General features: G+C 39.8%; 1 protein-coding gene across 4 annotated transcripts in view; it reads left to right on the forward strand.

Annotated features, from left to right (window-relative positions):
* CARMIL1 (capping protein regulator and myosin 1 linker 1) overlaps positions 1-25,167 on the forward strand; it is a 282,448-nt gene that overhangs the window by 131,766 nt on the left and 125,515 nt on the right. For all 4 annotated transcript variants that reach the window (XR_012655331.1, XM_075062881.1, XM_075062880.1 and 1 more), the window contains exons 5-11: positions 551-672; positions 3,384-3,481; positions 3,827-3,897; positions 4,020-4,093; positions 11,511-11,586; positions 17,085-17,173; positions 22,527-22,621. Coding sequence is in view for 3 of the 4 variants with exons in the window: in XM_075062881.1 (XP_074918982.1) it covers positions 551-672; positions 3,384-3,481; positions 3,827-3,897; positions 4,020-4,093; positions 11,511-11,586; positions 17,085-17,173; positions 22,527-22,621 (625 nt within the window). In the remaining variant the exon portion in view is untranslated. The remainder of the gene's footprint in view (positions 1-550; positions 673-3,383; positions 3,482-3,826; positions 3,898-4,019; positions 4,094-11,510; positions 11,587-17,084; positions 17,174-22,526; positions 22,622-25,167) is intronic.

Here is a 25,167-nt window from a genome sequence, read left to right on the forward strand (position 1 = left end):
CAGCTAAGATACTGTGCAGAACCCTCAAACTCCCAGGCCTCTGGTAGAGGACCCGAGGTTGAGGAAGACACATACCACCCATAGGGGTGATAGGGGAATTTTTTTATTTATTTATATATAATATATATATTTATCTTCCTACTGCATTGTCCACTGCATGCATCTGATGAAATGGGTTTTAGCCCATGAAAGCATATGCTCAAATAAATTAGTTAGTCTCTAAGGTGCCACAAGTACTCCTGTTCTTTTTGTGGATACAGACTAACACGACTGCTGTTTTAAAACCTTTCATTTGAGATCAGGTCATTTTTAAACTTTCATGCTGTGATGGTGGAAGACATTTGGCTTAAACAAAAAGAAAACTTTGAATATAAACTTCCTTCCTCTATTGGAGAGTAGTTCTTACTTGGAGCATTTGTCACATGATTGTAATAATCAATGTTTAAATAAGCATATGTTTAACATTCAACCATTATTATTCAAAAGATTTCTTTAACTGGAAATTAATTCTACAGTGCTTATATTTTTGTCTGATCTATATTTTATGTAGCTGATTGTTGAAACAGAGAAATGCAGCATTTCCATGAAGATGGCTTCATCAGAAGATGTGAATGAGGTGATGGCACACATTGGAACGTGCCTCAGGAAAATATTCCCTGGTCTGTCTCCAGTGTAGGTACTCATTTTCTGAACACCTGTAATGCATATAGCTCACCAGATTGTTCAGGTAGGCCGACTAGCCACTGTTCTCTGCCCTCTGGTCCTCACCTTTCGTTAGGATCATACCTTAGATATAAGCAACGTTTTGGACCAGGGCCTGACCTTCACTTGAGCTCCTTTATAGTAATACAGAAGAACCCTTAACTAGTGTGAAGTCTGGCATAGAGGCAGGCATGGCTAGAGCATGCTGTATTTTGGAGATTCGCAGTGACCTAACAGCTGTTTGAAAGACTGGGTGCCAGACTCATCTCTGCAGTTCCAAGGATTGGAAGAGAGCCTAATGGTGCCTTAAGATCACCTTTTTTTGCCCCCTCACTTCACAGATCTTTGGCACACTTGAGGGTCCAGCCCTTTGTTTTTCAGTAACTTCTTTTCCTTAATGGGTGTCCATAAACAACTGTGATGTTGGCTAGTTCTTTCCGGGTCCTTATCCGTGGCTAAAATCCAAATGGGGGAGTGGAGAGAGGACTTATGACATTCATCATTTTTCAGATGTCAACAGTGGGGAGCCCAGTTGTTAAATCATATACCTGCAGCAAAACAACTGTACTGCTGTCTTTCTCACTTGCCCTCAGAAATTTGTCTGTATTTTCTACTCTGCTTCAGTATTTCATCTTTCACAATCATTCCTACCTTCTGTTTCCTTTCTCCTGTCTCTGCCATGCTCCTTTCCTGCATTCTTTTATCCTACAGCAATGCTGAATAGTTTTTCTTTGATTTTCTTCACTTTGTTCTCACTTGGTTCCTTGTCTTTCTCATGCCCCATTTTAGTTGGTGCCTCCCAGATCTGATCACTCTGCTACTCTCCATTCTACTCCTAATTTTCTAAGAGTTTAAACAACAAACATATATGTGCTCCCTATAAAATATAATTTCCCCCTTGACAAACACTTTCACAAGTAATAGTTTTAATACTCACCCTCCGGAAAAATGTAAATGACACAGCAGAAGTCATTTATTGTTTTCTCTCCGCTTTGCATCCTGTGTTACTCAACTTTCCTGTAGGTTGAGTAGGAAATAGTCACTAAATTTAAACTGGTACTTTTTTCTTCCTTTCTTATTTTAAATCCCTAAGGCATCACTACTGTTTACCATGATGGAGACTAAAATCCTCCTTCGGGCTCATAATAAGGCAATTTGTTGGCAGGAACAGCTTGAGATACTGTAGCCAAAATGGAGAAAGAGGACTTCAAAGCTGCATCTCTCTCAACATCTTATTTGATTATTTTGGACTTTGTACCTTTTTCTCTGGGGCTGCCTTGGTGGCATTGCTGAAGCATTTTGTGAAACTATACAGAGATCTTGGTTCAGAGGGGAGGAAGGGAGGAAAGCCAGATGTAATTCTGCTGTCAAACTGGTGTCAATCAACAGATTCTCAAAGTCAAGTCAATGAATATTTGCTATTGTAAAACTGAGGTCAGACCAGAATCCATCAAAAGGGCTTTGTAACCACATACCCTATATGCCAAGCAAGTTGACATTCATAGGTCTGTAGGGGAAAGCAATTGATGCATCACGCCATTAGCACCTGTTACTAACTTATTCTAGAGTTTTACTGAACAGAGGAAACATACGTATCTGTTCTTCCCCTCAGATGAACATGATATTATTTCTGAAGAATAAAGGCAAAGGGGCTAATTGTTTTTGTTCTGTAGAGGAAAGAAAACTATCTGAATATAGAGGTTAGAACCAACATAGCCCAAGTGTGATCCCCTGTAGCCCGTCAGGAATCCTCATGCTCTCTAGCACAGTGTTTAATATTTCAGCAGAAACTTTCACATGTGGCACTATAGAAACAGTAGCATTTGAAGTGTGGCCATTACTCTCATTGATGATGTAAAATAATTGGAGCAAAAGATGAGCCTGGTACAGAACAGGAATTATTGAGCCTTTGGTGCCAGAAAGGCTATGCACAATAAGAACTACAATGAAGACATGTCTAAAAAAAGACACACACCTGGCATAGTTGCAGCATAGTCTCAGGCTGTAATGACTATATAGTCTAACACTGTAGCCCTGTTGTTTTGGGGGCCTTGAATTAGTGGACCTGTGCCATGAAGCTATGTTGCTTCAGTGAGCCATGGCTTTGAGTCGTTTGTTCTTGCGAGTGTGAGGGAAACGGAATAGATCACTCCAGGAGTCCTGGGATTAGTTCACTGGACGGGAGAAGGGAAAAATAAATACTTAGGGCAGGTCTACAGTTAAAATGCTGCATCAGTGCACCTACAGCACTTAAGTGAAGATGCTCCCACACCAACAGGACAGCGTCTTCCCCCAATTTAGTTAATCCATCTCCTAAAGAGGCAGTAGCTGTGTCGATGAGAGAAGCTCTCCAACCGACAGTGCTGTCTACACCAGGGATTAGGTCGGTATAAATGTCACTCGGGTGTGGATTTTTCACATCCCTGAGTGACATAGCAATACTGATATAAGTCTGTAGTGTAGACCTGGCTTTACTGTTTCTGCAGCTTTACATTTGGGTTTGAGGAATAGACTTCAGGTGTATTAAAGATGCTAATATTTTCCTTTGTGTGCACAAACATATGACAAATACATAAGATTATATTTAAAATACATGTAGGATTTGTGCATGTGTGTGATATATATGTGGACACACATGTAGAAACTTATAAAATCATGCGTGTCTTCCCTCTTGCATGTAGGAGAATCATGAAAAAAGTAACTATGGAGCCCTCAGAAAGACTGGCTAATCTCCAAGAGCTATGGGACAGCCAGACTGTAACAGAACTGGGACCTTGTGGTAAGAGCGAAATTTTAAACCTGAAATGTAAAAAAGTTGGAATCATCAGCATCAGGAAGTTCAGTTCTATTTCTGGCAAAACCCAGTAAAGGTGTAATTTAGTTTTAAGGTGTAATTAGCACAGAGTGGACTCCTGATTGGTGGATAAAGATGCTATTTTTAAAGCTTCATTGCAACCTGCCCTATGTGATAGACAATATACTATAGTCTTGGTCTGTTTCAGCTTCTGCCTGCAGTGTAATGGATAGGTTTCTGAGAGGGAACGAGGGTGAGTTTTGAAACATTGTGCATACTGTTTTTGTTGTTTGCTTTAGTGAAAAGTGTTCTTTTATTTCTTTTTTCCAGGGGGATTTTCACAAATGTATGCATGTGTTTGTGACTGGCTTGGATTTCCATATAGGGAAGAGGTACAGTGGGTAAGTATGTATTTCACACTGAGGTTTATTTCAGCTAACTATACAAAAAATGAGAAGCTTCAGACTGTGAAACCAAGAAAAACAGTTTTCCTAAGATGTGTTGTTTTGTGCATTTATAACAGGATGTGGATACAATCTATCTGACCCAAGATACCAGGGAATTGAATTTGCAAGACTTCAGCCATCTTGACCACAGGTGAACAATGTCCAATAAATATAATACACTTCTGGGGGAATTCTGCATCAAAAAATTAAAAATTCTGCACCCAATATTATAAAATTCTGCATATTTTATTTATCAAAATAACGCAATATAATCATGCCAATAAATCAATTATTTTTGTAATTTTTTTCAAAATGCCTGTCAGCAAGTATGTCTGTAATAATACAGAAAACAAAAAAAGATTCAGGAAATGTTTTTTGACAAATAGATTTCTTACTAGGCATATTAATACAGAACTTTGAGTAATAATTCATTTAAACTACAATACAGAAACAGTGCAAACACTTAGGGGAGTCAGGAGCAATGGAGGAGCTGAAGGAGAGGGAAGTAATTGCTGGGAAGGCTGCTTGCAGAGAAAAACGTCTAAGCATCTAAACATTAATGACTCTAGCCTCACAACTCTTCTGTGAGGTAGGGAAGCTTCCACTTACGTAGGGTGCCATATTTGAGATGCCTAGGACCTGATTTTTCAGAGCACTTAGCATTATATAACACTTTATATATTCAAAGCACAGCTCCCATTGACTGCAGTTGCAGCTGTGAGTGCTCAACACTTTTTCAGAGCAGACCCTTGGTACAGAGAAGGCAACTAGGATAAGTCTGATAAATGGAAAACCTGTCTCATAAAAGGAGACTCAAAGCTTGGCTTGTTGCCTAACCAAAAGAAGGCTAGGGAGACTGCTTGCTCCTCTAAATATATCAGAGGGATAATATCAGGGAGGAGAGAGGAATTATTTAAGCTTAGACCAATGTGAACACAAGAACAAATGGATATAAACTGGACGCTGGAAGTGTAGACTGAAATAGAGGAGGATTCTAACCATTAGAGCAGTGAATCTGGAAACAGTTTTCAAGGGGAATAGTGGGGCAAAAGGCATATCTGGCTTCAAGGAGAGCTTGATAAGTTTAATGGAGGGATGGTATGATGGACAACCTAATTTGGCAATTAATTACTTTGATTTTAGCAGGTAAATATGCCCATGGCCCGTGATAGATCTTAGATGGGGTGGGATCTGAGTTACTACAGAGATTCTTTCCTGGTGCTGCTGTGAGTCTTGCCCACATGCTCAGGGTTTAACTGATCGCCATATTTGGGGTCAGGAAGGAATTTTCCTCCAGGTCAGATTGGCAGAGGCCTTGGAGGTTTTTCGCCTTCCTCTTCAGCATGAGGCACAGGTCACTGGCTGGAGGATTCTCTGCAGCTTGAGGTCTTCAAACCATGATTTGAGGACTTCAGTAACTCAGACATAGTTTAGGGGTTTGTTACAGGAGTGGGTGGGTGAGATTCTGTGGCCTGCATTGTGCAGGAGGTCAGACTAGATGATCATAATGGTCCCTTTTGACCTTAAAGTCTATGAGTCTGTGAGCTTGGGAGTGAACTTGGTGTTGTTGGGCGTGGGTGGGAAAAGCATGGAACAGGGGATTTTTGGGGGGCTGAAGGAGGCAGGGGTTGTTAGGGAGCCTCCCCCATGCAGACCCTGACCAACTCCTAGCCTTTCCCATTCAGTCAGGCACATTTGCGCCATCCCATGTGTCCCTGCACTCCCTTTTCCCCATCCCCATGTGTCTTTGCACCCCCACTCAACCACCCTTCCTCCTGCTGTCCCCATGTGTCCATGCACCCCCATTCAGCCACCCTCGAGTCCCCATGTGGCTCTGCATCCCTACTCCCATTCAGTCCTTGCCCCAGTCTGTTCCCCACCCCATAGCTCTTCTGAATCTCAGTTTGTGTGACACCCCCCCCCCCGCAGCCCCATGTGCCCTGCTCTGTCTGTCCCCCCGCATGTCCCGTGCCTCCTTACCAGGCCCTGTGGGCAGGGTGCTGAGAGGAATGCACCTTCTCCTCCTTCTTATGGACAGCTGACTGCCCTCCATCTGACACCACAGCAGCCCCTGGTGGGCAAAAGGCATAATTGCAGCGCCTCTCTGGCGGAATGTATTTTCTACAGAGAAAAAAAAATCTGCAGAGGACAGGAATGCTACATGTATGCAGTGGCACAAAATTCCCCCAGGAGCAGTAGTAATACTCTGAATAATAATTCTCCTTTCATCTTAACTAGTCCTTCCTAAAGGGTTGATCCTTTCCCATGTAAAATGAAGATAGTCTGAGAGTTGTCAATTGGGGGTTGCCTGATGGAGTGGTCTTACCCTCAGTTTAGCTTCTACAAAGCCGTTCTTCCCCATCAGCACAAAAGCTATGCAGAGCACACTTCATTTTGGAGCTTGCTTGCTTGCTTACTTACATTTTTTCCACAAGGGCAGTGTAGTGAGTTTTTTTTTTTCCCCCCATCTGATTTCACCTTTTTAAATTTGACTTACTCATAAAATTAGCCAATAGATATTTTTCTGTCTGGGGGACAACAACTTGAAGGTTCCTTTCTACATCTCCTAAATAAAGTGAAGAGGCAAACTGTGTTGCCTTTGCTCCTGCAGAGTCTCCTTCCCCTTGTGTGTAGAGTAGGGGAAATTATTTTTGCCAACAGTCTGCAGAAAATTTAGAAGTTACCTGTTGTTCAAAAAGTAGACTCCAGCTGGAATGGAAGTCATCCTGGATGTGCTCACTGATAGGAAAAAATACCTAATTGAGAATAATTGGGGAGCTTAGAAACAGTGAGCATGAACTGCTTGAGTTCTGTTAAGTATGATATTTGGTTCACTAAATGCAGCAGTATAAAGACAGTGGTTTTCAGGAAAGCTGATTTTGAATACGTTTAGTATGTAAGATGTAGTGGGAAGAAATATTTAATTTAAATTCCACCAGTCTGGAAGAAAACAGGGAAACCTTGAGACACTATAATTAAGGTGTGGCAGACTGCAGTTTCTCTGAAAGAAGCATGAAAGAAATAAGAATCTGCCAGAAAGCTGAGGTTTAAAATCTTATAATGGAAAAGGGAAAAGCAGGAGGCAGGCAAATGAGAATATTCAGTGAAGGTTTCCTGAGGCAAGATAAAGACAGCAAACAAGCAGAATCATTCCATAGAAGCCAAACAGGCATGGAGGCACAATAGTTTAAAATGTATTGCAGGTGAAAAATACCAGAGAGAATGTCAGGGTCCATCAGTAAATGAGATGAGGTTATGAAAAAATTACTTAAAAATGGCTTCCTTACTTATATAGAAAAGAAGTTTGAACCATTATTAAGGAAGATCCTGTAAAAGTGTTATCTATTGATGAGCAGATAAAAGTAGTACTTGAAAAACTGAAGCACGTATGGTCCAAATCAGCTGGTTTGGATGACAGGCGTCCTAAGATCTGAAAAAAAATTGACTTTCAGACTTATTGGAGCACATGCAATTGTGTTGCAGAAGATGCACCAGAGAATGCAACATTGAGTTTTGTGTTCCAAAGATTAATAGCTAGAGAATCAGAATATCATTTTAAGATGATGATAATTTCTAGCAGATGGCTTATTTCTTCTCCAGGTCAAAGATCCAGTAGTTATTAAGGGACATTTACAAGTCACAAAGCTTTTTGTGATGTCAGGATAAGACCCTGCAGCATCCCAAGATTTGGAAATTAAATAAGAGAGAATTTGTGTGTGGAAACCTGCTAAAATGCTGGTACAAACTATTGGGAAGCCAAGATCTTATAGTATCAATTAAAGATACTAGTTATGAGATCTGAGATCCCAGTCTGAGCCTAGAAGATTTTCAGGGCAGAAAGTGTATTTGTATGTGTTTTGTAATGTGTCTAGAACATTGAGGACACTATGAATAAGCAACAATAATATTAATTTACCAACGTTAGTGAGAGTCTTGATTTTTATAATACTATCATATATCCTTCAGAATCACTAAAATGCTAGGAAAACTATTGTAGCTCAGCACGCTGTCTTGTGAGGTAACAGTACAGTGACATGTCATGGTGATAGGAAACAATGTTATTACCATGCATTCCATGCACTGCACAAATGCTTTTTATATTTTTCCTACAATGTAAAATATTTCTGTTAAACCTGTTTTGCAGGTGCACATTTTTGCTAGAGGTCAGCATAAAATTCCATGAATTATAGATAAGAGTTTGAGAACCAAGGTTGTTTAACACAGTAGCACTGTATAACAGAGTTCGCCACGTGGGAATGCTCCTTCTTATGTTTTATTCGAAGGTGTATTGTGCTGTGAACCAGAAAATTATTTAACCTACCTTCTCTCCCCCAACCTCCCCAAAAAAAGGTACAAAGAGCTTGCTTAGCTTAGCAGCAGAATATTCACTTGGGAAGCATATATTTTAGTATGCTTGAACATCCCGTAAATCTATAAATTGTGTGGGGAAAGTGAGAGCAACCTTCAGTTGGAAACTTGTGTTCTTTGTTTTAAAAATACTTCAGTATATTTAGATTTCTCACCATCTTTAAACACACTGGGGACAAAGGTGTTGAAAAACATTAATGTGGTGGCAAAACTTGTCGTTGTTGAGACTTACTGAGATTTTCTGCATTTCCTTCAATGCTTTTGTGTTATGTACAGTATTCTTTTTGTAAGTAACCCTTTATTTTTCAACAGTGAAATAGTTAACACACTAACTTGTAAATATAAATAACTAAATATAAATGAGTGAAGGAAAAGTTGTGGAAAATCTCTATTTTTGGAAATGGTCTATAATTAATCATTTTATTTAGCATTCATTCTCATTTCCCAGCAAAAGCACTGATGTCACTGTACAGCATACACCATGTGATCAAAACAAAATGTAATAAAAATATTATATCTTTTTTTTTTTTTTTAATCGAAATCTCAAGAATGAGTGAGGGGGAGAAGAGGAAAGGAAGGCATTGGAAATGGGGGAAAGTAATAGACGTAGGGCTAACAGCCTTCTGAAGCACCTTTTCAAATAAAATTAAACAAAAATACCCTAAGGTTCATCTAAAATGTGAAGGATGAAATTAGGTAGATTTCCATGGGGAACAACTTCTACACAGTAGAAACTAATTGTCTTGTCATCTTCACGCATGATGGGTGGGAAGATGGGATCCCTAAACAGCTGAGTTGTGTGAGCGCAGTTACTGATACCAGTCATATAAGTTGATAGAAGTAGGTCTTAAATATAATTAGGGGCAGGAATTAAGGATGAGGATTTATAAATCAGCAGTGTCAGTTTAGAGTCATCCGTCGCTTTATAGACAGACAATATTTTTAAAAACGAATTTTTTTAGGATCATGATAGCTCAAATGAGTGAGCAATCATGTTGAATATGTTGTAGCTGGTTGATGGAGCAGCACTGCTGAAAACCTTGCAAAGAAGGAATTGCAACAGTTGCTCTTCTGATCACAAAGTTTGTGTATTACTGTTGCGAGGTCATTATGGTATAGATATGTGAACTAGAGACAAATTGCACAACAGAAAAAAAAATCTGTGTTTGTACCATGTTCCATGCCTAGCTTGCCAAGGCAATGACAAAAGAGACACCAAGATTCTTAACCCGATTCATTACCTTCATACTAATCCCATCAAGTGGAGTCACACAGGAGAAACTAGCTTGTTTTGTATAGATAATCTCTACTCAAAAGAAAGACTTCTTCTGTTTTTCCAGGCTTGAAGATATAATAGTCCTGATATATACATCTAACAATATTCAAATACCACTTCACAGCTGAGACCAAAATTGCAGAAGCTGTTGGACAAGAGATAAATCCTTGTGTATCATCATTAACATCATGCCAATGACACTGTACTATGTTTGGAAACGAATTCACCAAGAGGCTTCATGTATATATTAAACAACATGGACGATAGGCCCATTCCTTGTGGTGTACCATATTTCTATATCAAAGATAGACTATACAAATAACCTTCTTGTATATTAGCTTTACAGTTGGTGTACAATATGAATTTGCTGCACATCGTCATTCTCTTATTGCATTAGAGATGGCCTTATATTTCAGAATATAAAAAGCTACAGTTCTGAAAGAATACAGTATAGTCACTGTTTGTCTGAAACATTCATTAGAATCACAGGTGCATCTGAGTCTCCCACTTGTTTAATATCCCCACCAAAAATGATTGAAATAAAACAGATAAATGGGGCAAAAATAATGGAAAGAGGAGCTGTGTGTACAGAGAAGATGCCTACCAATGCATGCTCCTGGATTGAAAGCTTGGGAAGGAAAAGTGTTTAAAAAAAAAAAAAAAAGCTAATTTTTACAGATTGTGCCCTATGAAGATTAAAGTTTAGTTTGCACTAGCTCTAGGTAGATTTAGAATAATTACATATAAAGTAGCTGCAGTAGAACCTCAGAGTTACGAATACCAGAGTTTTGAACTGCCTGGCCAACCACGCACCTCATTTGGAGCCAGAAGTATGCAATCAGGCAGCAGCAGGGACTTAAAAAAAAAAAAAAGCAAATGCAGTAAAGTACTGTATTAGTAGTAAACTACTACTACAAAAAAGGGGAAAGTTTAAAAAAATTTTTTTTACCAGGTAAAGAAACTGTTTCTGTGCCGGTTTCATTTAAAGTAAGCTTTTGAAAGAACAATCATAAAATTTTCTTCAGAGCTGCAAACATTTCAGAGTTATGAACAACCTCCATTCCTGAAGTATTGGTAACTTTGAGGTTCTACTGTTTGTCCTAGTTTCTACTGTGCAAGGCAAGGGTTTATAGACTGGTGGTGGGTGGGTGGGTGTGTGTGTGTGTGTATTAATATGGGGGAGGGGAAGATTATCTGACTGCTGAGTTGTACTGCATAGCATACTAAATGCTATGATAATATTTTGTGTGTTATTCTGCTCTTGTGTTGCATGCAAAGGTTTTTAACAGCATGCCTTTATCAGTGTTTATTTGTGGCGAAACTAACAGAAGGAGAGCAGATCAAATTAAGAATCTTTGAATAAGGGAACAGGAATCATTTAGAATTTCATTTGTGAAATCCCTTTTACAATTAGGAGAGAGTTTGTGCTGAAAGTTACATTATCCTTTTGCACGGCCCCTGTTTCCTTAGGGGATCTGACTTGAGAGAAGAGATAAGGAGATGTTGACTAGAATTAGTCAGTCACAGAATTATATTAAATCATCAAGCTGCCACAAAGCTTTTAGTATCATGCTCAACTATAATTAATGGTGATTAAGAAGCTTAAATATAAAACAGGCTGAAGAAAAGAAAAAGTAACAGTGTGACTAGGGATGTCAGCTCAGACAATTTCCTGGTTTAAATATTCATATGGATATTATTTGACCAGTCAAAAAGTTCATATTAAAATTAAGGCAAGTCATACCAAATCCAATTGATTTCCCCCCTCCACTATTTATATTTTTAAAATGCAGAGCTTTCTAAAATCCTGATAATTGACTATTAAGAAAGAGTCAAAGTAAATTAAGTATATAAGAATAAGTGTTCAGCTGACCAACTTGACAATAAGCGTGAACACTGTTTAAAAACCTTTTTCTTTTTCTAGAGACTTAATACCTATAGTTGCTGCTCTGGAGTACAATCAGTGGTTTACAAAGCTGTCCTCTAAGGATCTGAAATTAGTAAGTAATAAAATGAAGGTGCATCTACTGTTATCTGGCTTTGCTGTATTTTATAGCACACTGTATCCATTTTCAGAAAGATGCATTATTCATCAATGGAAAGCTGAGTAGACTGTGCTGGAAAATATTTTTTCTAAAAATCAACTTGCAATAACATTTAGTTAATAAAGTTTACAGAGTTTGTTTGAATATAGTGATGTCACAAAATACTTTAGTGCTTATTTTTAGCTGTTTTCAGCAGTATTGTATGACTAAATAAGAAACCATTTTGGGGGTGGGGGATATTTGGATTGTGTTTGCATTGCTCCTGCACTATTGAAAGTAGTCTTTCCTCTCTCTCTGCATTACATCCTGATGAAGAAGCATCCACTTTCTTGGAGTGAAGACTGTCAGATATAATAATAAATATGTAATCCTGTAAGATAATTACGTTGTTCCACCAAACCAGCAAGGTGGACTGGAAGAAGCTGTTAAAAATGGCTGATTATTGGATGACTTTAAACTTAATAAATCAAAAAAAACTTTTTTATTTAAAAAGTGAAGGTTAATTGTTTTTCAAGCCTGCCCAAAAATCTTTCTTCATATCTAGGATTGGAGTCTGTGGATCTTAAAAATGAGGGACCAAATTCTCTGCTAATGCGAATTGGTGCAAATTTACTGACCTCAAAAATTTGCTTGTAGCTTTTCCCTCAATAGTGTCACATTACATGAAAACCTGATTGCTAGTGATGTACTGAAAGCTGTGGTATCTGAAAATAACTTTGAGAGGCTTTAGAATAAATGTAGAAAGTACACTTCCCTTTCTTCTTTGGAGTCCTAGTTTCAAATTCTGACGTTAAAGTGAGGTGGAATTGAGTTGGGTTATCTTGTTCTAGTACATATCATAAAACCACCACCAAAGAATGTGGCACAATTGGTAGTCTCTGCTTCAGAGACTCAGGACTGAAACTGAAATAGCGTAGTATTGCAAGTTTTAACTGAAGTATATTGTTAAAGCCATTCAGAGAAGCTTGCTCGGTATTAGGTCTGGTCAAAAATTTTCAATCAAAATTGTTTGTGATGGAAAATTGGGTTTTTGTCAAAAAAAAAATTCACAAAAAGTGTCTGCTTTCTGTGGAAATTTTCCATTTTTCTTCAAAACAAACAAAAACAAAAAAACCCAAGCACCCAAAGACTGCACTATTTCTACAAACCATCAAATAGTTTGATGTGGACATGCCACTACAGTATTTAATGGGATTTGAAGTTCTGGTGCCTGATGTCCCTATTCTCTGTGGGGCCGGCTTCCTAGCTGAACTACTGCTCCAGTGATGCACCCCTAACCAAGAAGGGGACTGTGGTGCATCACAAGAGACATTATTTTGACTAGGGAACCTGCCCTATAGAGGAGAGTGGGAGCATAAGGTATCCAAACTACAACTCCCATGAGGTACTACAGCATTTTAAAATTGGAATCTTTGTTTTTTATCTGAAATCTTTGGGTATTTGCATTTCTGCCAAAATCAAAATTTTATGTTGAAAATTTAGACAATTAAACTTTTGTCTTCATTTTGTCAAAATTTTCTGTGGGGTAAAATATCCAATTTTTCAACTAGTTCTACTTAGTACTGCCTTGTCTGTGTCTCAATTGGAATATGCAGTGTAGTTGTATCCACTTCGGTCCCAGGATATTAGACACACAAGGTAGGAGAGGTAATACCTTTTCTTGGACCAACTTCTTTTGGGAAAAGAGAGAAGCTCTTGAGCCACACAGAGCTCTTGTGAGTACATTTTTCACAATGTGATCACTGTCTGACCTATCAGTTCTCATCCTCAAAAGAGAGCTGCACAACACTTTCCAAAGACAAGCCTGGGAGCTTAAATTCATAACTCTGCTAAATACTAAAAATCATGGACTGAACAGAGACTCTGGATTTATGGCTTATTGCAACAATCTGTAATCCACTAACCCCCTCTTTTTGTCTCTTGAATGCAAGAGGTGTTAACAGGTCAGTCTACTTTGAATGGTTCCTTAGGATATGTGCCAACTGCTTATGCCCAACAATCTGTTCCACCTTGCATTTAGCTATGACACTTCCTTTCCCAGACTTGAAGAAGAGGTCTGTGTATGGCTGCACTGCACGTCTTACAATGGCGTGGCTGTGCCTCTGCAGCCGCGCTGTTATAAGGTGCGCAGTATAGCTGCTCTTCATTGCCAGGAGAGAGTTCTTCCGGCAACAAAATAAAACCACTCTCAGTGAGGGGCGGTAGCTTCGGGAAAGCATCTCCTGTTGACGAAGTGCCGCCCACACTGGTGCTTTTCGTCGTTAAAACTTTTGTCGTTCAGGGGTGTGTTTTTTTCACACCTCTGAGTGACAAAAGTTTTAACGATGAAAGTGCCAGGGTAGACATGGCCTAAACTAGAAATCTTGTCTCTCTCGCTGACAGAAGTTGGTCCAAAATTGATATTACCTTGTGTCTCAATTTGAGTGACAATTAGCCCTTTGCTTTCATGATCACTAAGCTAACTACAGTGCTGTGAAACCTTTTAGCATGGAAACGTCAAAACCAGCAGTGTTTGGACTATTTCCTGTTCCAGGAGCTGACTAGGGTTGTTGTCAGACATTGCACTTTTCTCAGGACACCAATATGGATGTTTGTAAGGAGGGGTTTAATAACAACAAGCTTATTTGATGTCCATCCCCTGAAAATCTGGGAGTGAGCCAGCGATAGACTCAGTCAACCAACTGAAAGCTTTGGGCACATAGTAAAGCTTGGTGAGGCCCACCAAAAAGGCACCTGAAGGGGTTGCTGGTGGGGTAAGAGGATGAAGAGGGGCATGGGGCCGTGTTTGGGGAGGAGATGTATTAGAGAATATATGTAGAGGGAAAGAGTGATACAACTATGGTTTCTTTAGGAAAATGTTTTATTTTGCTGGGATTTTCTTGAGGTTTCTTTGGAGTTCTGGGGTTTGTACAAACATAAAACTTTTCAGACAAACCACAGCAGATGCAATCCTAGCAAACAGAACCTAGTGTCTTTGATTTGCTGAAACTGATTGAATCCAATTAACAAGTTTTGTACGGCTCTAACATAAACCCGCTTCTTAAAGTAACTCCTTAATTCCATGCACTCAAGCTGGCAGTCAAAAATATCTAGAGGATAATACAAAAGCTGATTAATTGCTAAATCCATATTATAATGACATTACTGAGAGCCGGTTTAAGAAAAACAAATCCAGAATCAATACTATGTATTGCTCTTTGCATCTCCCATTATGGCACTGTCTTTGGTAGTGTGACAAATTTCCTCCTCTACCTTGGTCAGTCCTGCGCTTATTGGCAGATTTGCTTGCCTCAGTGATCTTCCCCACAGTCTGGATCAACTCCTCCTGTGTCTGATCAGGAGTTGGGAGGTTTGGGGGGGAACTCTGGGGCTCTGCCCTCTACCTCCGGTCCAGCCAGGCCCTGTGGAATTGCAAGCCTGTCTGATGGTACTGTCTAACTACCGGCCTTAATCGGTTGTGTAGCAAATCGATTTCTTGGGGATCGATAATCGCATCTCATCTAGACGCGATAATATCGATCCCCGAATGCGGCTCCTGTCGAACTCTCCGACTCCAGCAACCAAGGACTCGCTTCGTCACTTCACGACCTACGCCCTTGCTCCCAGACGTCGGACAGGGGAGCTGCGGACATCCGAATCCTTGCCCGTGAGGACGGTTAGTTAACTTGATCTAAAGATATTCGACTTGCCAGCTATGATTCATGTAGCTGAAGTTGTTCTGATCTTAGATCGATCCCGCCCCTAGTCGTACCCAGCCCAGAATAGTGCCTTGTAATAGCTGCATGACAACTACAACTCCCTGGGCTACTTCTCATGCCTCCCTCCAACACACCATCTTTATCCTCACCACAGGACCTTTCCTCCTGATGTCTGATAACGCTTGTTACCCTTAGTCCTCCAGCAGCACACCCTCTCACTCTCAGCTCCTTGTGCCTCTTGCTCCCGCTCCTCCTACCTGACTGGCAGTGAGCTCCTTTTTAAACCCAGGTGCCCTGATTAGCCTGCCTTGATTGGCTGCAGGTGATCTAATCAGTCTGTCTGCTTTAATTGGTTCTTGCAGGTTCCTGATTACTCTAGTGCAACCCCTGCTCTAGTCACTCAGGGAACAGAAAACTACTCATCCAGTGACCAGTATATTTGCCCTCTACCAGACTTCTGTACCCCACTGGTCTGGGTCTGTCACAGTAGACACAGCTGTACCTTCCTCACAAACAGATTAAACCACTCCTTTGTAATCACACTGGTATACCACCATTGATCATATTCTCAGTTACTAAAATATAAAAGTGCAGAATCAATCCCTGTGGTGGTAGAAAAGTGACAGTCCTTAAAACACCAGTACAGTCTGCATTATGTAAAAGAAGGACTGAAAGTAGATTTTTCTCCCTTCTGTGTTGTAGAGTTCTTGTTTTTTAAATGAATCGAGAACTAGACTGAAAAGCTAAAAGGCTAAAAAATCTAGCCTTAGAAATTGATTGATCTGTGGGGTCAGACACCAGATAGAAACATAGACTCTCAGACCCCAATACAAGTGTCATGGGGGCACTTCTAATGGAGAATAATTTATTGGCCTGAGCAAAATCATCTTAGCTGTCATGGTCATGGCAGAAGCTCAGCTTCAGACCCCTAATGGAACCTTGATTTTGTGCGTTGGGGACCACAGAGTTCAAAAGCAAAACAAAGAATAAAATAAAAGTGTATAGCTCTTGGGATCACAGCTGAAGTAAAATTTTAAAAGTACAAAATTTCTCTTTTCACTTTTACCGTCTCCAACATTAGCAAATTAATAGTATAAAACCAGCTTTGTTTCACTCTAATTTTTTGGCTCATCATGGATCTCGCAGCGGCCCAGGCAAATTACTTATTACAAAATATGACTAATGTAAACATGGTGGGGTGTGTAATGGCTCTGTGTGGGTTAGCAGGATCCACACTAAAATACCTGGAGCACACTCCCCAACCACAAAGGTCTTTCACTGAGTGCCTGCAGCCAAAATGTGTCCCTTGTGGGTCTGCATTGTGATACTCCTGTTTCGGTTTTGTGGTCATTCTAGTTCAGGCTTATTAATTATGTCTGTTCTGTAAAAGATTATCATGGACACAAAGTTTTTAAATAAGTAATATTATTAATCACATGGTTTTTCTGTCGGAAATAAAGTTTTGTCCTGTTTTGTTGGCCTACACCTTGAATGACTCTCTGTTAGTTTGCCTCTCACTTAGGAATTTCCCACTTAGAATCTTTCCCAAATGAATTATTGCATCTTACGTCTTCCTACTGGGTTTTGGAGGCTTCTGCTACTATTATTCATTTTTTGTATTGTAGTGACACCTAGGAGATCCAGTTATGGCCAGGGCTTCATTATGTGAGGCCATTCCTAGCTTATAGCTGTATATTTTCAGTGACGTAAGAATGTTTTTGCTTTAGTAATATTGTTATATCATTTTCATGGCAGTCCACTGATGTCTGTGAGCAGATCCTGAGAGTGGTGAGTAGATCCAATCGATTGGAAGAATTGGTATTAGAGAATGCCGGGCTTAGAACGTAAGTAATTGTTTAAAAAAATTACGTTAGTTATGATTTACCCATAGGACCATAGAAAATAGACTGTGTGATAGAACTGGTAAAATAGCTAGTACAAAAATTACAACCCTGTTCCAAGGAGCTCATGGTCTATTTTTTTAGAGGTTGTAAGTGTTCACAAACTCCACTGGAGTCTCTGAGGACTACATATGTTAGCATCTGTGAAAATGAGACTGTTACTTATACTTATTTATTCCTTTACAAACAAGGAAGCTGGCTGAACAGCTGGTAGCTGTGCAGAACAGACAGTTTTAGAAGTGATTTGAACCTCAAATAACTCATGATTTCCTCTCAAAACTTAGTTTCCAACGTTGATATGAAAAACTTGATGCTCTTTTAGAAAACATTATGTTCAGTTTCTTCACTATAATAAGGAATACTGTTGGACAACAGATTGCAGTATGGATTTCTTTATGTTGGTTGGACACATAGTCTGTTAAGATAGAATGAGTATATCCTAATATTCAAACTAGAAAATATACTTCTTTGTACTGAGGTACTTAAAAAGTAAACAAAAAGCAAACCTCTTACAGTAGTCATAAAAAATGAAGGCATTTAGAAATAATACAATTTCATGCTTAAATACTCCAGCACTATTTCAGTACCTTAACCGCCTCCATTTCTTGTGAGAGAAGCAGCAAATTCTTACAATCTCTAGGAATTAGCCCAAAAGTTAAACTTGTGAACTAGGATTTGCTGTGGCCCTTTAGAAGTACATTGTGTGCTCCATATTAGAGTTGGAGTAGCATATAGTTGCCCCAACCCATTCTGCTAGGAGTTGTATATTCAGATAGTAAGATGCAGTCCTTGCTCCAGTGAATTATTAATCTAAACAGAAAAACCAGAAGGGTAGGAAAAAGGAAGTATTATCCTCGCTTTACAAACAGGAAACTTAAGTCACTGGAAGTTTGCGATAGAGATTGGAATTAAACACATTCAGTGGCTTAATGTCTGTCATTCAAAATGTAACAGGTAACTGACTGTATCATTTAATTTCTTCATATTTTGTGTTATTTTACACAGTAAAAACAATTTGATACTATTATAAGGTTACTGACTGTCATGGCACATTGCCTATATTAACTTGTCATATACAGGTCTGGTTTTGACTTTAATAGAGCTTGACTGACAATCATCCCTGAGACTTTTGATTTTGTGGCACATTGAGTACTTCGCATGTTGACCTTGTCTCTCTCTGCTGTGATCAGTATTAGCTATCTGCCCTGTAAAGGTGTATTTGTCAGTTCTGCAGGTTATAATGTCTATTTACTGGGAAGGAATGTAGTCATGCCACTGATACTGGCTTTCCTCACTTGGCATAGGCTACAGACAAAGTATTTTTAAGGAGTTATGACCACTTCCATAGTCATAGCTGAGAAATGCTATTAAGGGTAAATTTCAAAAGTGCCTACGTCCTATTGGCTTTTAATGGGACTTCTATGTGCTTTTGAAATTTTTGTCTCAAATATGTATTACAGTGGCTCTTAACATTTCCAGACTACTGTACCTCTTTCAGAAAACTGATTTGTCTTGTGTACCCCAAGTTTCATATCACTTAAAAACTACTTGCTTTCAAAATCAGACATAAAAATACAAGTGTCACAGCGCACTATTCCTGAAAAATTGTTTACTTTTTCATTTTTACAATAGAATTATAAAATAAATCAAATGGAAAAAATATTGTACTTACATTTCAATGTACAGTATATTGAGCAATATAAACAAGCCACTGTATGACATTTGAGTTTGTACTGACTTCACTAGTACTTTATATGTAGCCTGTTGTAAAACTAGGCAAAGATCTAGATGAGGTGAGGTACCCCCTGGAAGATCTCGGTGTACCTCTAGGGGTACGCATACCCCTGGTTGAGAACTACTGCTGTAGTATCCTAACAAAAATGAGAGAGATCGCTCTTTGTCCTTCGGGAAGTTTCCCTATGTAAAGCAGAAAGTGACATTTTGATAACTATTTAGATGGATAATTGGGACAGAACTTATCGAGCAAGGATATTGGCTTTTAGTTGAAAAGGAAGAATGACAAGTAAGGGCAGTGCAGTAGAAGCTTAGTGAGTTGGCTGAAATAAAGTACACTAAGTAAGTAGGCCACATTGGGAGAATAGGGTGCATATAATAATCAGAGGACTGGATTCTCTGGTTTGGTAAGGCTTATCACCTTGAAGTGGCAGAAGATAGCCACTGGAGCATAACCCTTGTGCCTGGGGACCTGTCTGCTGGCAGAAATCTGGCAGAGTTGGCTGGATGGTTTCCTGCCCAATGCCACCCTTCCATCACTAAAGGGAAGAAGGGATATTTTAGGAAATTTTGGTCTCTGAGAATGGCAATATGAGGAAGGGACATAAATTAGGGTAGAGTGTTGAATCAAGCCCTAAGACAGACAAAAATGTTGTGGTGATAACAGTGGCTAAGGGGTAAGAGAAGAATGAAGTTGTAAAAAGTTGTTAAAGCTCAAAACAGTATAGGCCCTGCCAATACACAGCACCTTCTCCTTAATGAGTGTCTGTGCTCAAATATCACCTGCCGGATGATACTGATTTTGGGTCAGCCCATGATCATGTCTTTCCTGTGATAAACTGATGGGTGTGGTTACTTGCTCCCTGTTGACATCCACTTTGTTTATCTCTCCCCAGTATTTAAAAAAAAAAAAAAAGCCTCTCAGGACTTCACTGTTTCAAAGTGCACGTGACCACCATTGGCCACACACTGCTGAGGTGACTGCAGTTTCAGGGCTCTGCTGCTACTCCATATTCAGAGAGAGGATTCCTTCTCTATTGGTTCTTATGTACCCCCTCGTGGACCGAATGATCACTTAGGTTGTGTTCTGTACAGGGGTGAAAGCAACTGAAAGGACTTGTTGGTACTCCAGAGTCCTGTGGAGGGGAAGGGGCCTCAGCCAGAAGTGGCGTGGCCTCCATCGGAGGAGGTGAAACCTTTAAATCCCCAGGCTTTAAATCAGGATTTAAAGGGCTCGGGGATTCAGCTGAAGCTAGGAGCCGGGCCCTTTAAATCACCACCGGAGCTACCAGCTGGCAGAGGCGCTGGAGCCTGGGGGTTTGGGCAGGGTGAAGTTAATTTACATTTTCTACCCATTGGTCCAATCGCAAGCCAACCCACCTCTTCTAACTACTTCATGGTCCTCCATACGCATGACATAGACAGAGAAATAACGGGAGCTACTTATACTACTACCAGGACTGTCTGTAAAATCACTTTAACTATTGGAACAAGCCCGAAAAGTGAACTCAGCGTGTCACAATTTTTTCCGCGTGTACTCCCCTCCCTCCTCCAATCAGGCTGCGGAACCACTAGGCTCCCGTGCTTTCCCTTGCCTGGCACTGAGCAGCAGCTGCAGGGGCTTCCTCTAGCCTTGCAGCAGGGAGCAGGAGAAACTGGCTGAGGAGGGAGAAACCTGCCTCCTGGCATAAGAAAGTTTAATCAGCTGCTCCCTGCACGGTCAGTAAACATTTCAAAGAGGATCTGCAAGCCAAGTTCGGACATCACAACCATATCCTCCTCTGCTGGGAGGAAATGGGATAGATTTTTGAACTTGGAAATGGGTTCAAGGTTGTTGATTGGTTTTGTGTATAGGAGATTCCCCTCATCCCTGGGGCGAAAAAGGAACTGCCCCCTGCCCAGTAGTCCGCACCACCCTCCTCCCCTGCCCAACAACACCAACTGGAAGTGAATTAAAGGCATAGCCAGAAACGGCTTAACAACCCGGGGCTGAAACGCAGCGAAACAAGCTGAGTTTAAACTGTTCTTTATCGAGACAGCAGCATCAGGCAACTCAGCCAGTCTCCTAACTGCAAGCTAGAGCCTAGAGGAGAACCCTGTCTGGGGTGGGGCAGGCTTGTCTTGCAGCCTGGCTGGAGGAGCGGGAAGGGTAGGAGCCGAGAACACCAATGTGAACAGTGAGTTTTTCCCCTTCACCTGCTTTATTAGCTCTTGAATTTAAGCCGTGGCAGCCAAATGATGTTATTTATTGTGTATATTTACGTATTCTGGAGACAAATCCCCTCATCACGGCAGACAAAGGACTGCCCCTACCAGGGTCCAACACACCCTCCCCAACTCCCCCCGATCTGCCTATAGTGAAATAACAAGGATCCAGAACCCACTCCTTAACCCGAGGGCTTGAACTCGCTCAGGAAACAGCTGAAGTTTAAAAACTGTTCATTAATTGCCAGGGGGCAGGCTTCTCCCTCCCTCTGGCAGTCTCCTTTTCTTACTGGTCCTCCGTACCGGCCCGTACCTGCTTACTTTCACCTCTCGCTCTGTAGGCAGGATTTGCCCTTAAGTGTGTTCTTGTCTTTTGACAAAATTAGTGAGGTATTTAGCTATGTTGTGTCTCATTCCTGGTTACAGGAAAGAAGAGCTTTCTTTTGTAAGGAAAAGAGAGCAGATTGAACCAAAAGTTAGTGGTTAAAAGCTACCTATTGGTTTCAGGGTGGAGTCTAGAGAGTTTGTTTAGACCTGCAGAGACCTAAACAGCTTAGATCCTGCCTGCTAGAGAGATTGACTCTCTCTCTGGCCTATTTTGCCACAGTTCTGATCAGCAAAGGCCCCTGAGCTTGACTCTCCTGATTATGAAAGAGAGCGAGCAGAGAGTTGTCCGTAAGGGCCCATTTCTCCTGGAATTCTATCTCCCCTCCTCTCCCACAAGGCAGAGATGCTGGAACAATTTGTATAGTGGGGGTGCTGAGAGCCACTGAACAAAACTGTAAACCCTGGTATATAATGGAAACCACTTCAAGCTACGCAGTGCTACAGCACCCCCTGCACCTCTGGTTCCTGCACCTATGCCAGAAGGTCAGAAATAGCCCCTGTTGTTGACCACCTAGATATGCTGCAAAGCCTATTTGTTTGTTTGGTATGATGGAGAACTGATGCACATGAGAGCAGGATTTCTGGGAAAGCATGCCAGTGATTAAACTGTACTGATCACATGACTGATGATCAAATGATGTGGTTGGTGGGAGAAATGGGACTGCTTTGGACAGTTTATTTTAGAACTCCTATTTTGCTGTATTTGTTTTTTTATAATCTCAAAGGCACTCAGAGCTATGGATGGGCATCCTTTAGTGTGATATTGGATAATGTTTAAATAAAAGATTGCTGTTGAAAGACAGCAAATTGTGCAAATAGATGTGACTAAACTAAGGGAAATACTGTACCTGTCTGCAACTGGCAAATGTGGCCATTTCCTCTCTTTCCAGTAATTGGGTCATTTTAAGCCTCTGAATATGGTATTAATGCAGGAGATAATGTAATCTTCTTTTGTTTTATTTTCTTGCAGAGATTTTGCACAGAAACTGGCCAATGCCCTATCCCATAATCCTAACTCAGGATTTCATACAATTAACCTTGCTAGCAACCCTCTTGAGGACAGAGGTACTATAAGATTTACATTTTTCCTTTTATACAGTCAAAATAAGAGGAATAGTGCTACTTCATTCCCCTTTGCCTGAATAATAGAGCATGTGCTTGATGTAATTGCATCGTAAATATCTGTTGCTCATAGGTCACTGCAAATTGCTTTTCTTTTTTTTAATTTGCAAATGTCTATTAGTTTGAGATTTACCAATAGGTGTTGAACGGTTTTAGTGTAACCATGAATTTAATTAAAGTTGGGCTTGTTTGGCTTTACAGAGATCACTTTTGAGCTAGCTGACAGTGGAGAAGCACTGTGCCTGGAGTGGAGAGAGAAGAAAGGGATTCCTATACTATGTTTTAAAAAGTAATAAAATTGGTTTAAGGACCGTCTGAGAGTGACACACAACTTTATTCCTTGGGTTATGTATTCCAGATGTTTTCTAGCAGACAGAACTACCTCTTTAATTCATCTGTGCTTATATAAATATTTCTAAGTGCACTGAAGCTGTCAATTTTTGAGCTCCCTTCTAGTGCCCAATAGTGTAAACAATTCGCCCCTGTCAGTGCAGCCCTTACACTGAGTATCTACGTAAGTCTTTCCCTTTTCAGCCAAAAGATCCCGTTGACTTCAATGAGAGACAGACACATGCTTAAAGATTCAGCTTTGCTGAATCTAGGCCTTAATTTCTGAGTGATTTCAGTTTAGACTCAAGTCAGTGCCATCTCTTCTTTCTTCTCTTTCCACTCATCACCCTAAAAACTGAAAATTTGATCCTGGAAACATCGTGTTTATGGATTTCCCGTTTACTTCACTTAAGCATTCCATGCAGAGGGCATTCTCACAATCACACCCTTAATACATCATTTGTAGGGCTGCTTGAAAATTAGGAATTCTATTCTGTAAAACCTTTTGTTTCATATTGTTTTTGAGGAAACAATTCAAAACAAAAAATGTTCACCTGTCACTGGAAGACGAAAGGTGGTGAATAGTCTCCCTTTCTCTATACAGTGGGAAGGATGTGGGAGGGGGGCCTCATCCCACAAATTTGGAAGTGTTTTAGTTAGATTCCACTCAGTTTGTTTCAGAATGAATCAAAACCATTTTTTGTTTCAAATTGTTTAGCTGAGAAATCAGAATTTCAAACCACAGGAATATTTTTCGTGAACATTTCCATATAATTTGAAAAGCCTTTTTTGACCAGCCAAAACTCTTTGTAGTAATCACGCTAACTTCTTTACAATAAATAGTCAGGAGGAGGAAAAAGGCTGTCATATTTTATACAATTGTTGCTTTTGTTTTTTAAGAATTGGATTTAGGCAGGTTAAAAGGAAAGCTCACTATGTTTCTTTCTTATTAGAAAAACAAAAGCATAAGCAGACTTGATATAATGGAAGATCTTTTGTCTATAAGTCAGGCTGGGTATTTCACATGGTACAAAGAGAACAGTTCAAAACAGATAGAAGTAATAACAAACGAGAAAATTTAGGCAAAACAGTAGTTAATTATGGACATAAAAATTTGGATTTTGACTAGTTTCTTAGTTAAATCTTTTCAGCTGAACATTCAGTTAAAAGTTTAATTTTCTTAAAAATGCAGAAATTAAATAAGTTACTTAGGTATTTTAAATTGCAGAGAAATTAAATATAATTTCAGTAAGCAAATGTTGCATTTCATTCAATTCAAAATAAGATCTAAGCAGGAATTCAGAAGTTCTAGTATCTTTTGTGTGCAAATTGTACTAGAGATTATGTGCGCGAATGAAAGGAACAATATGACTTTCTGATAAGAAAGATGTATGCAAAATCATAGTTAATTACAGATAAGGAATATGGAAAACATCTCTGTTTTTAACTTGTCACATCAACAGGAACTGGGAGTTTACCCTGGTTGTTATGTAAAATCAGAGTATTCAACAGTAGTAGTAGTTTTCAGTTCTGTGAATGATAAGAGAAGGAACGTGTAATTTTCCATTGTTAAACTAGATTGATTTTTTTTTAACCTTACTGAGCGCCAGTAATTATTTTGTATGATTACTCTAATAGAAGATCAGAACAGGTGTTTGTGTGCAGATAATGCCAAAAGATTATTTTGTTTACTTGAGATTTAACAATTAGTCTCTGTTAAAAAGCAGTGCTGAGGGTAATGGCTTTGTACTGTGAACAATGTGTTAAATCATGGTTGGATTCCCTTCACTGCACTGTTAGATTTTGTGAGGTACCTGTGGAGTGTATTGGGAGTCTGGAGATGAAATCCTGGCCCTTCTGGCTTGAATGGGGCCAGGATTTCACCCTTGTTTTCTTTTAAACACCTTAACGTTCAAAATCTTCTCTGTACTTTGTCTTCTTATTAAGCTCTCCTTGTATTCCTGGTTGCAGCTTGGTCTTTCTCTCCTGCTCTGTTACTGAAACTGACACCAGTTGTATATTGCCAGAAGGGGCAGACTGGTTAAAAATATTTAGCTTCCTGCTTACCCAAGACTTGAATGGCTCCACTGCATTTGTTTTTCTCTTCTATTACCTTTTCCTAGGTCCTAGCTCACTGGTTCCCAGGGCCTCATGCTGAT

This window comes from Chelonoidis abingdonii, chromosome 2, assembly GCF_003597395.2.
Source record: "Chelonoidis abingdonii isolate Lonesome George chromosome 2, CheloAbing_2.0, whole genome shotgun sequence".
Taxonomy (NCBI): domain Eukaryota; kingdom Metazoa; phylum Chordata; order Testudines; family Testudinidae; genus Chelonoidis; species Chelonoidis abingdonii.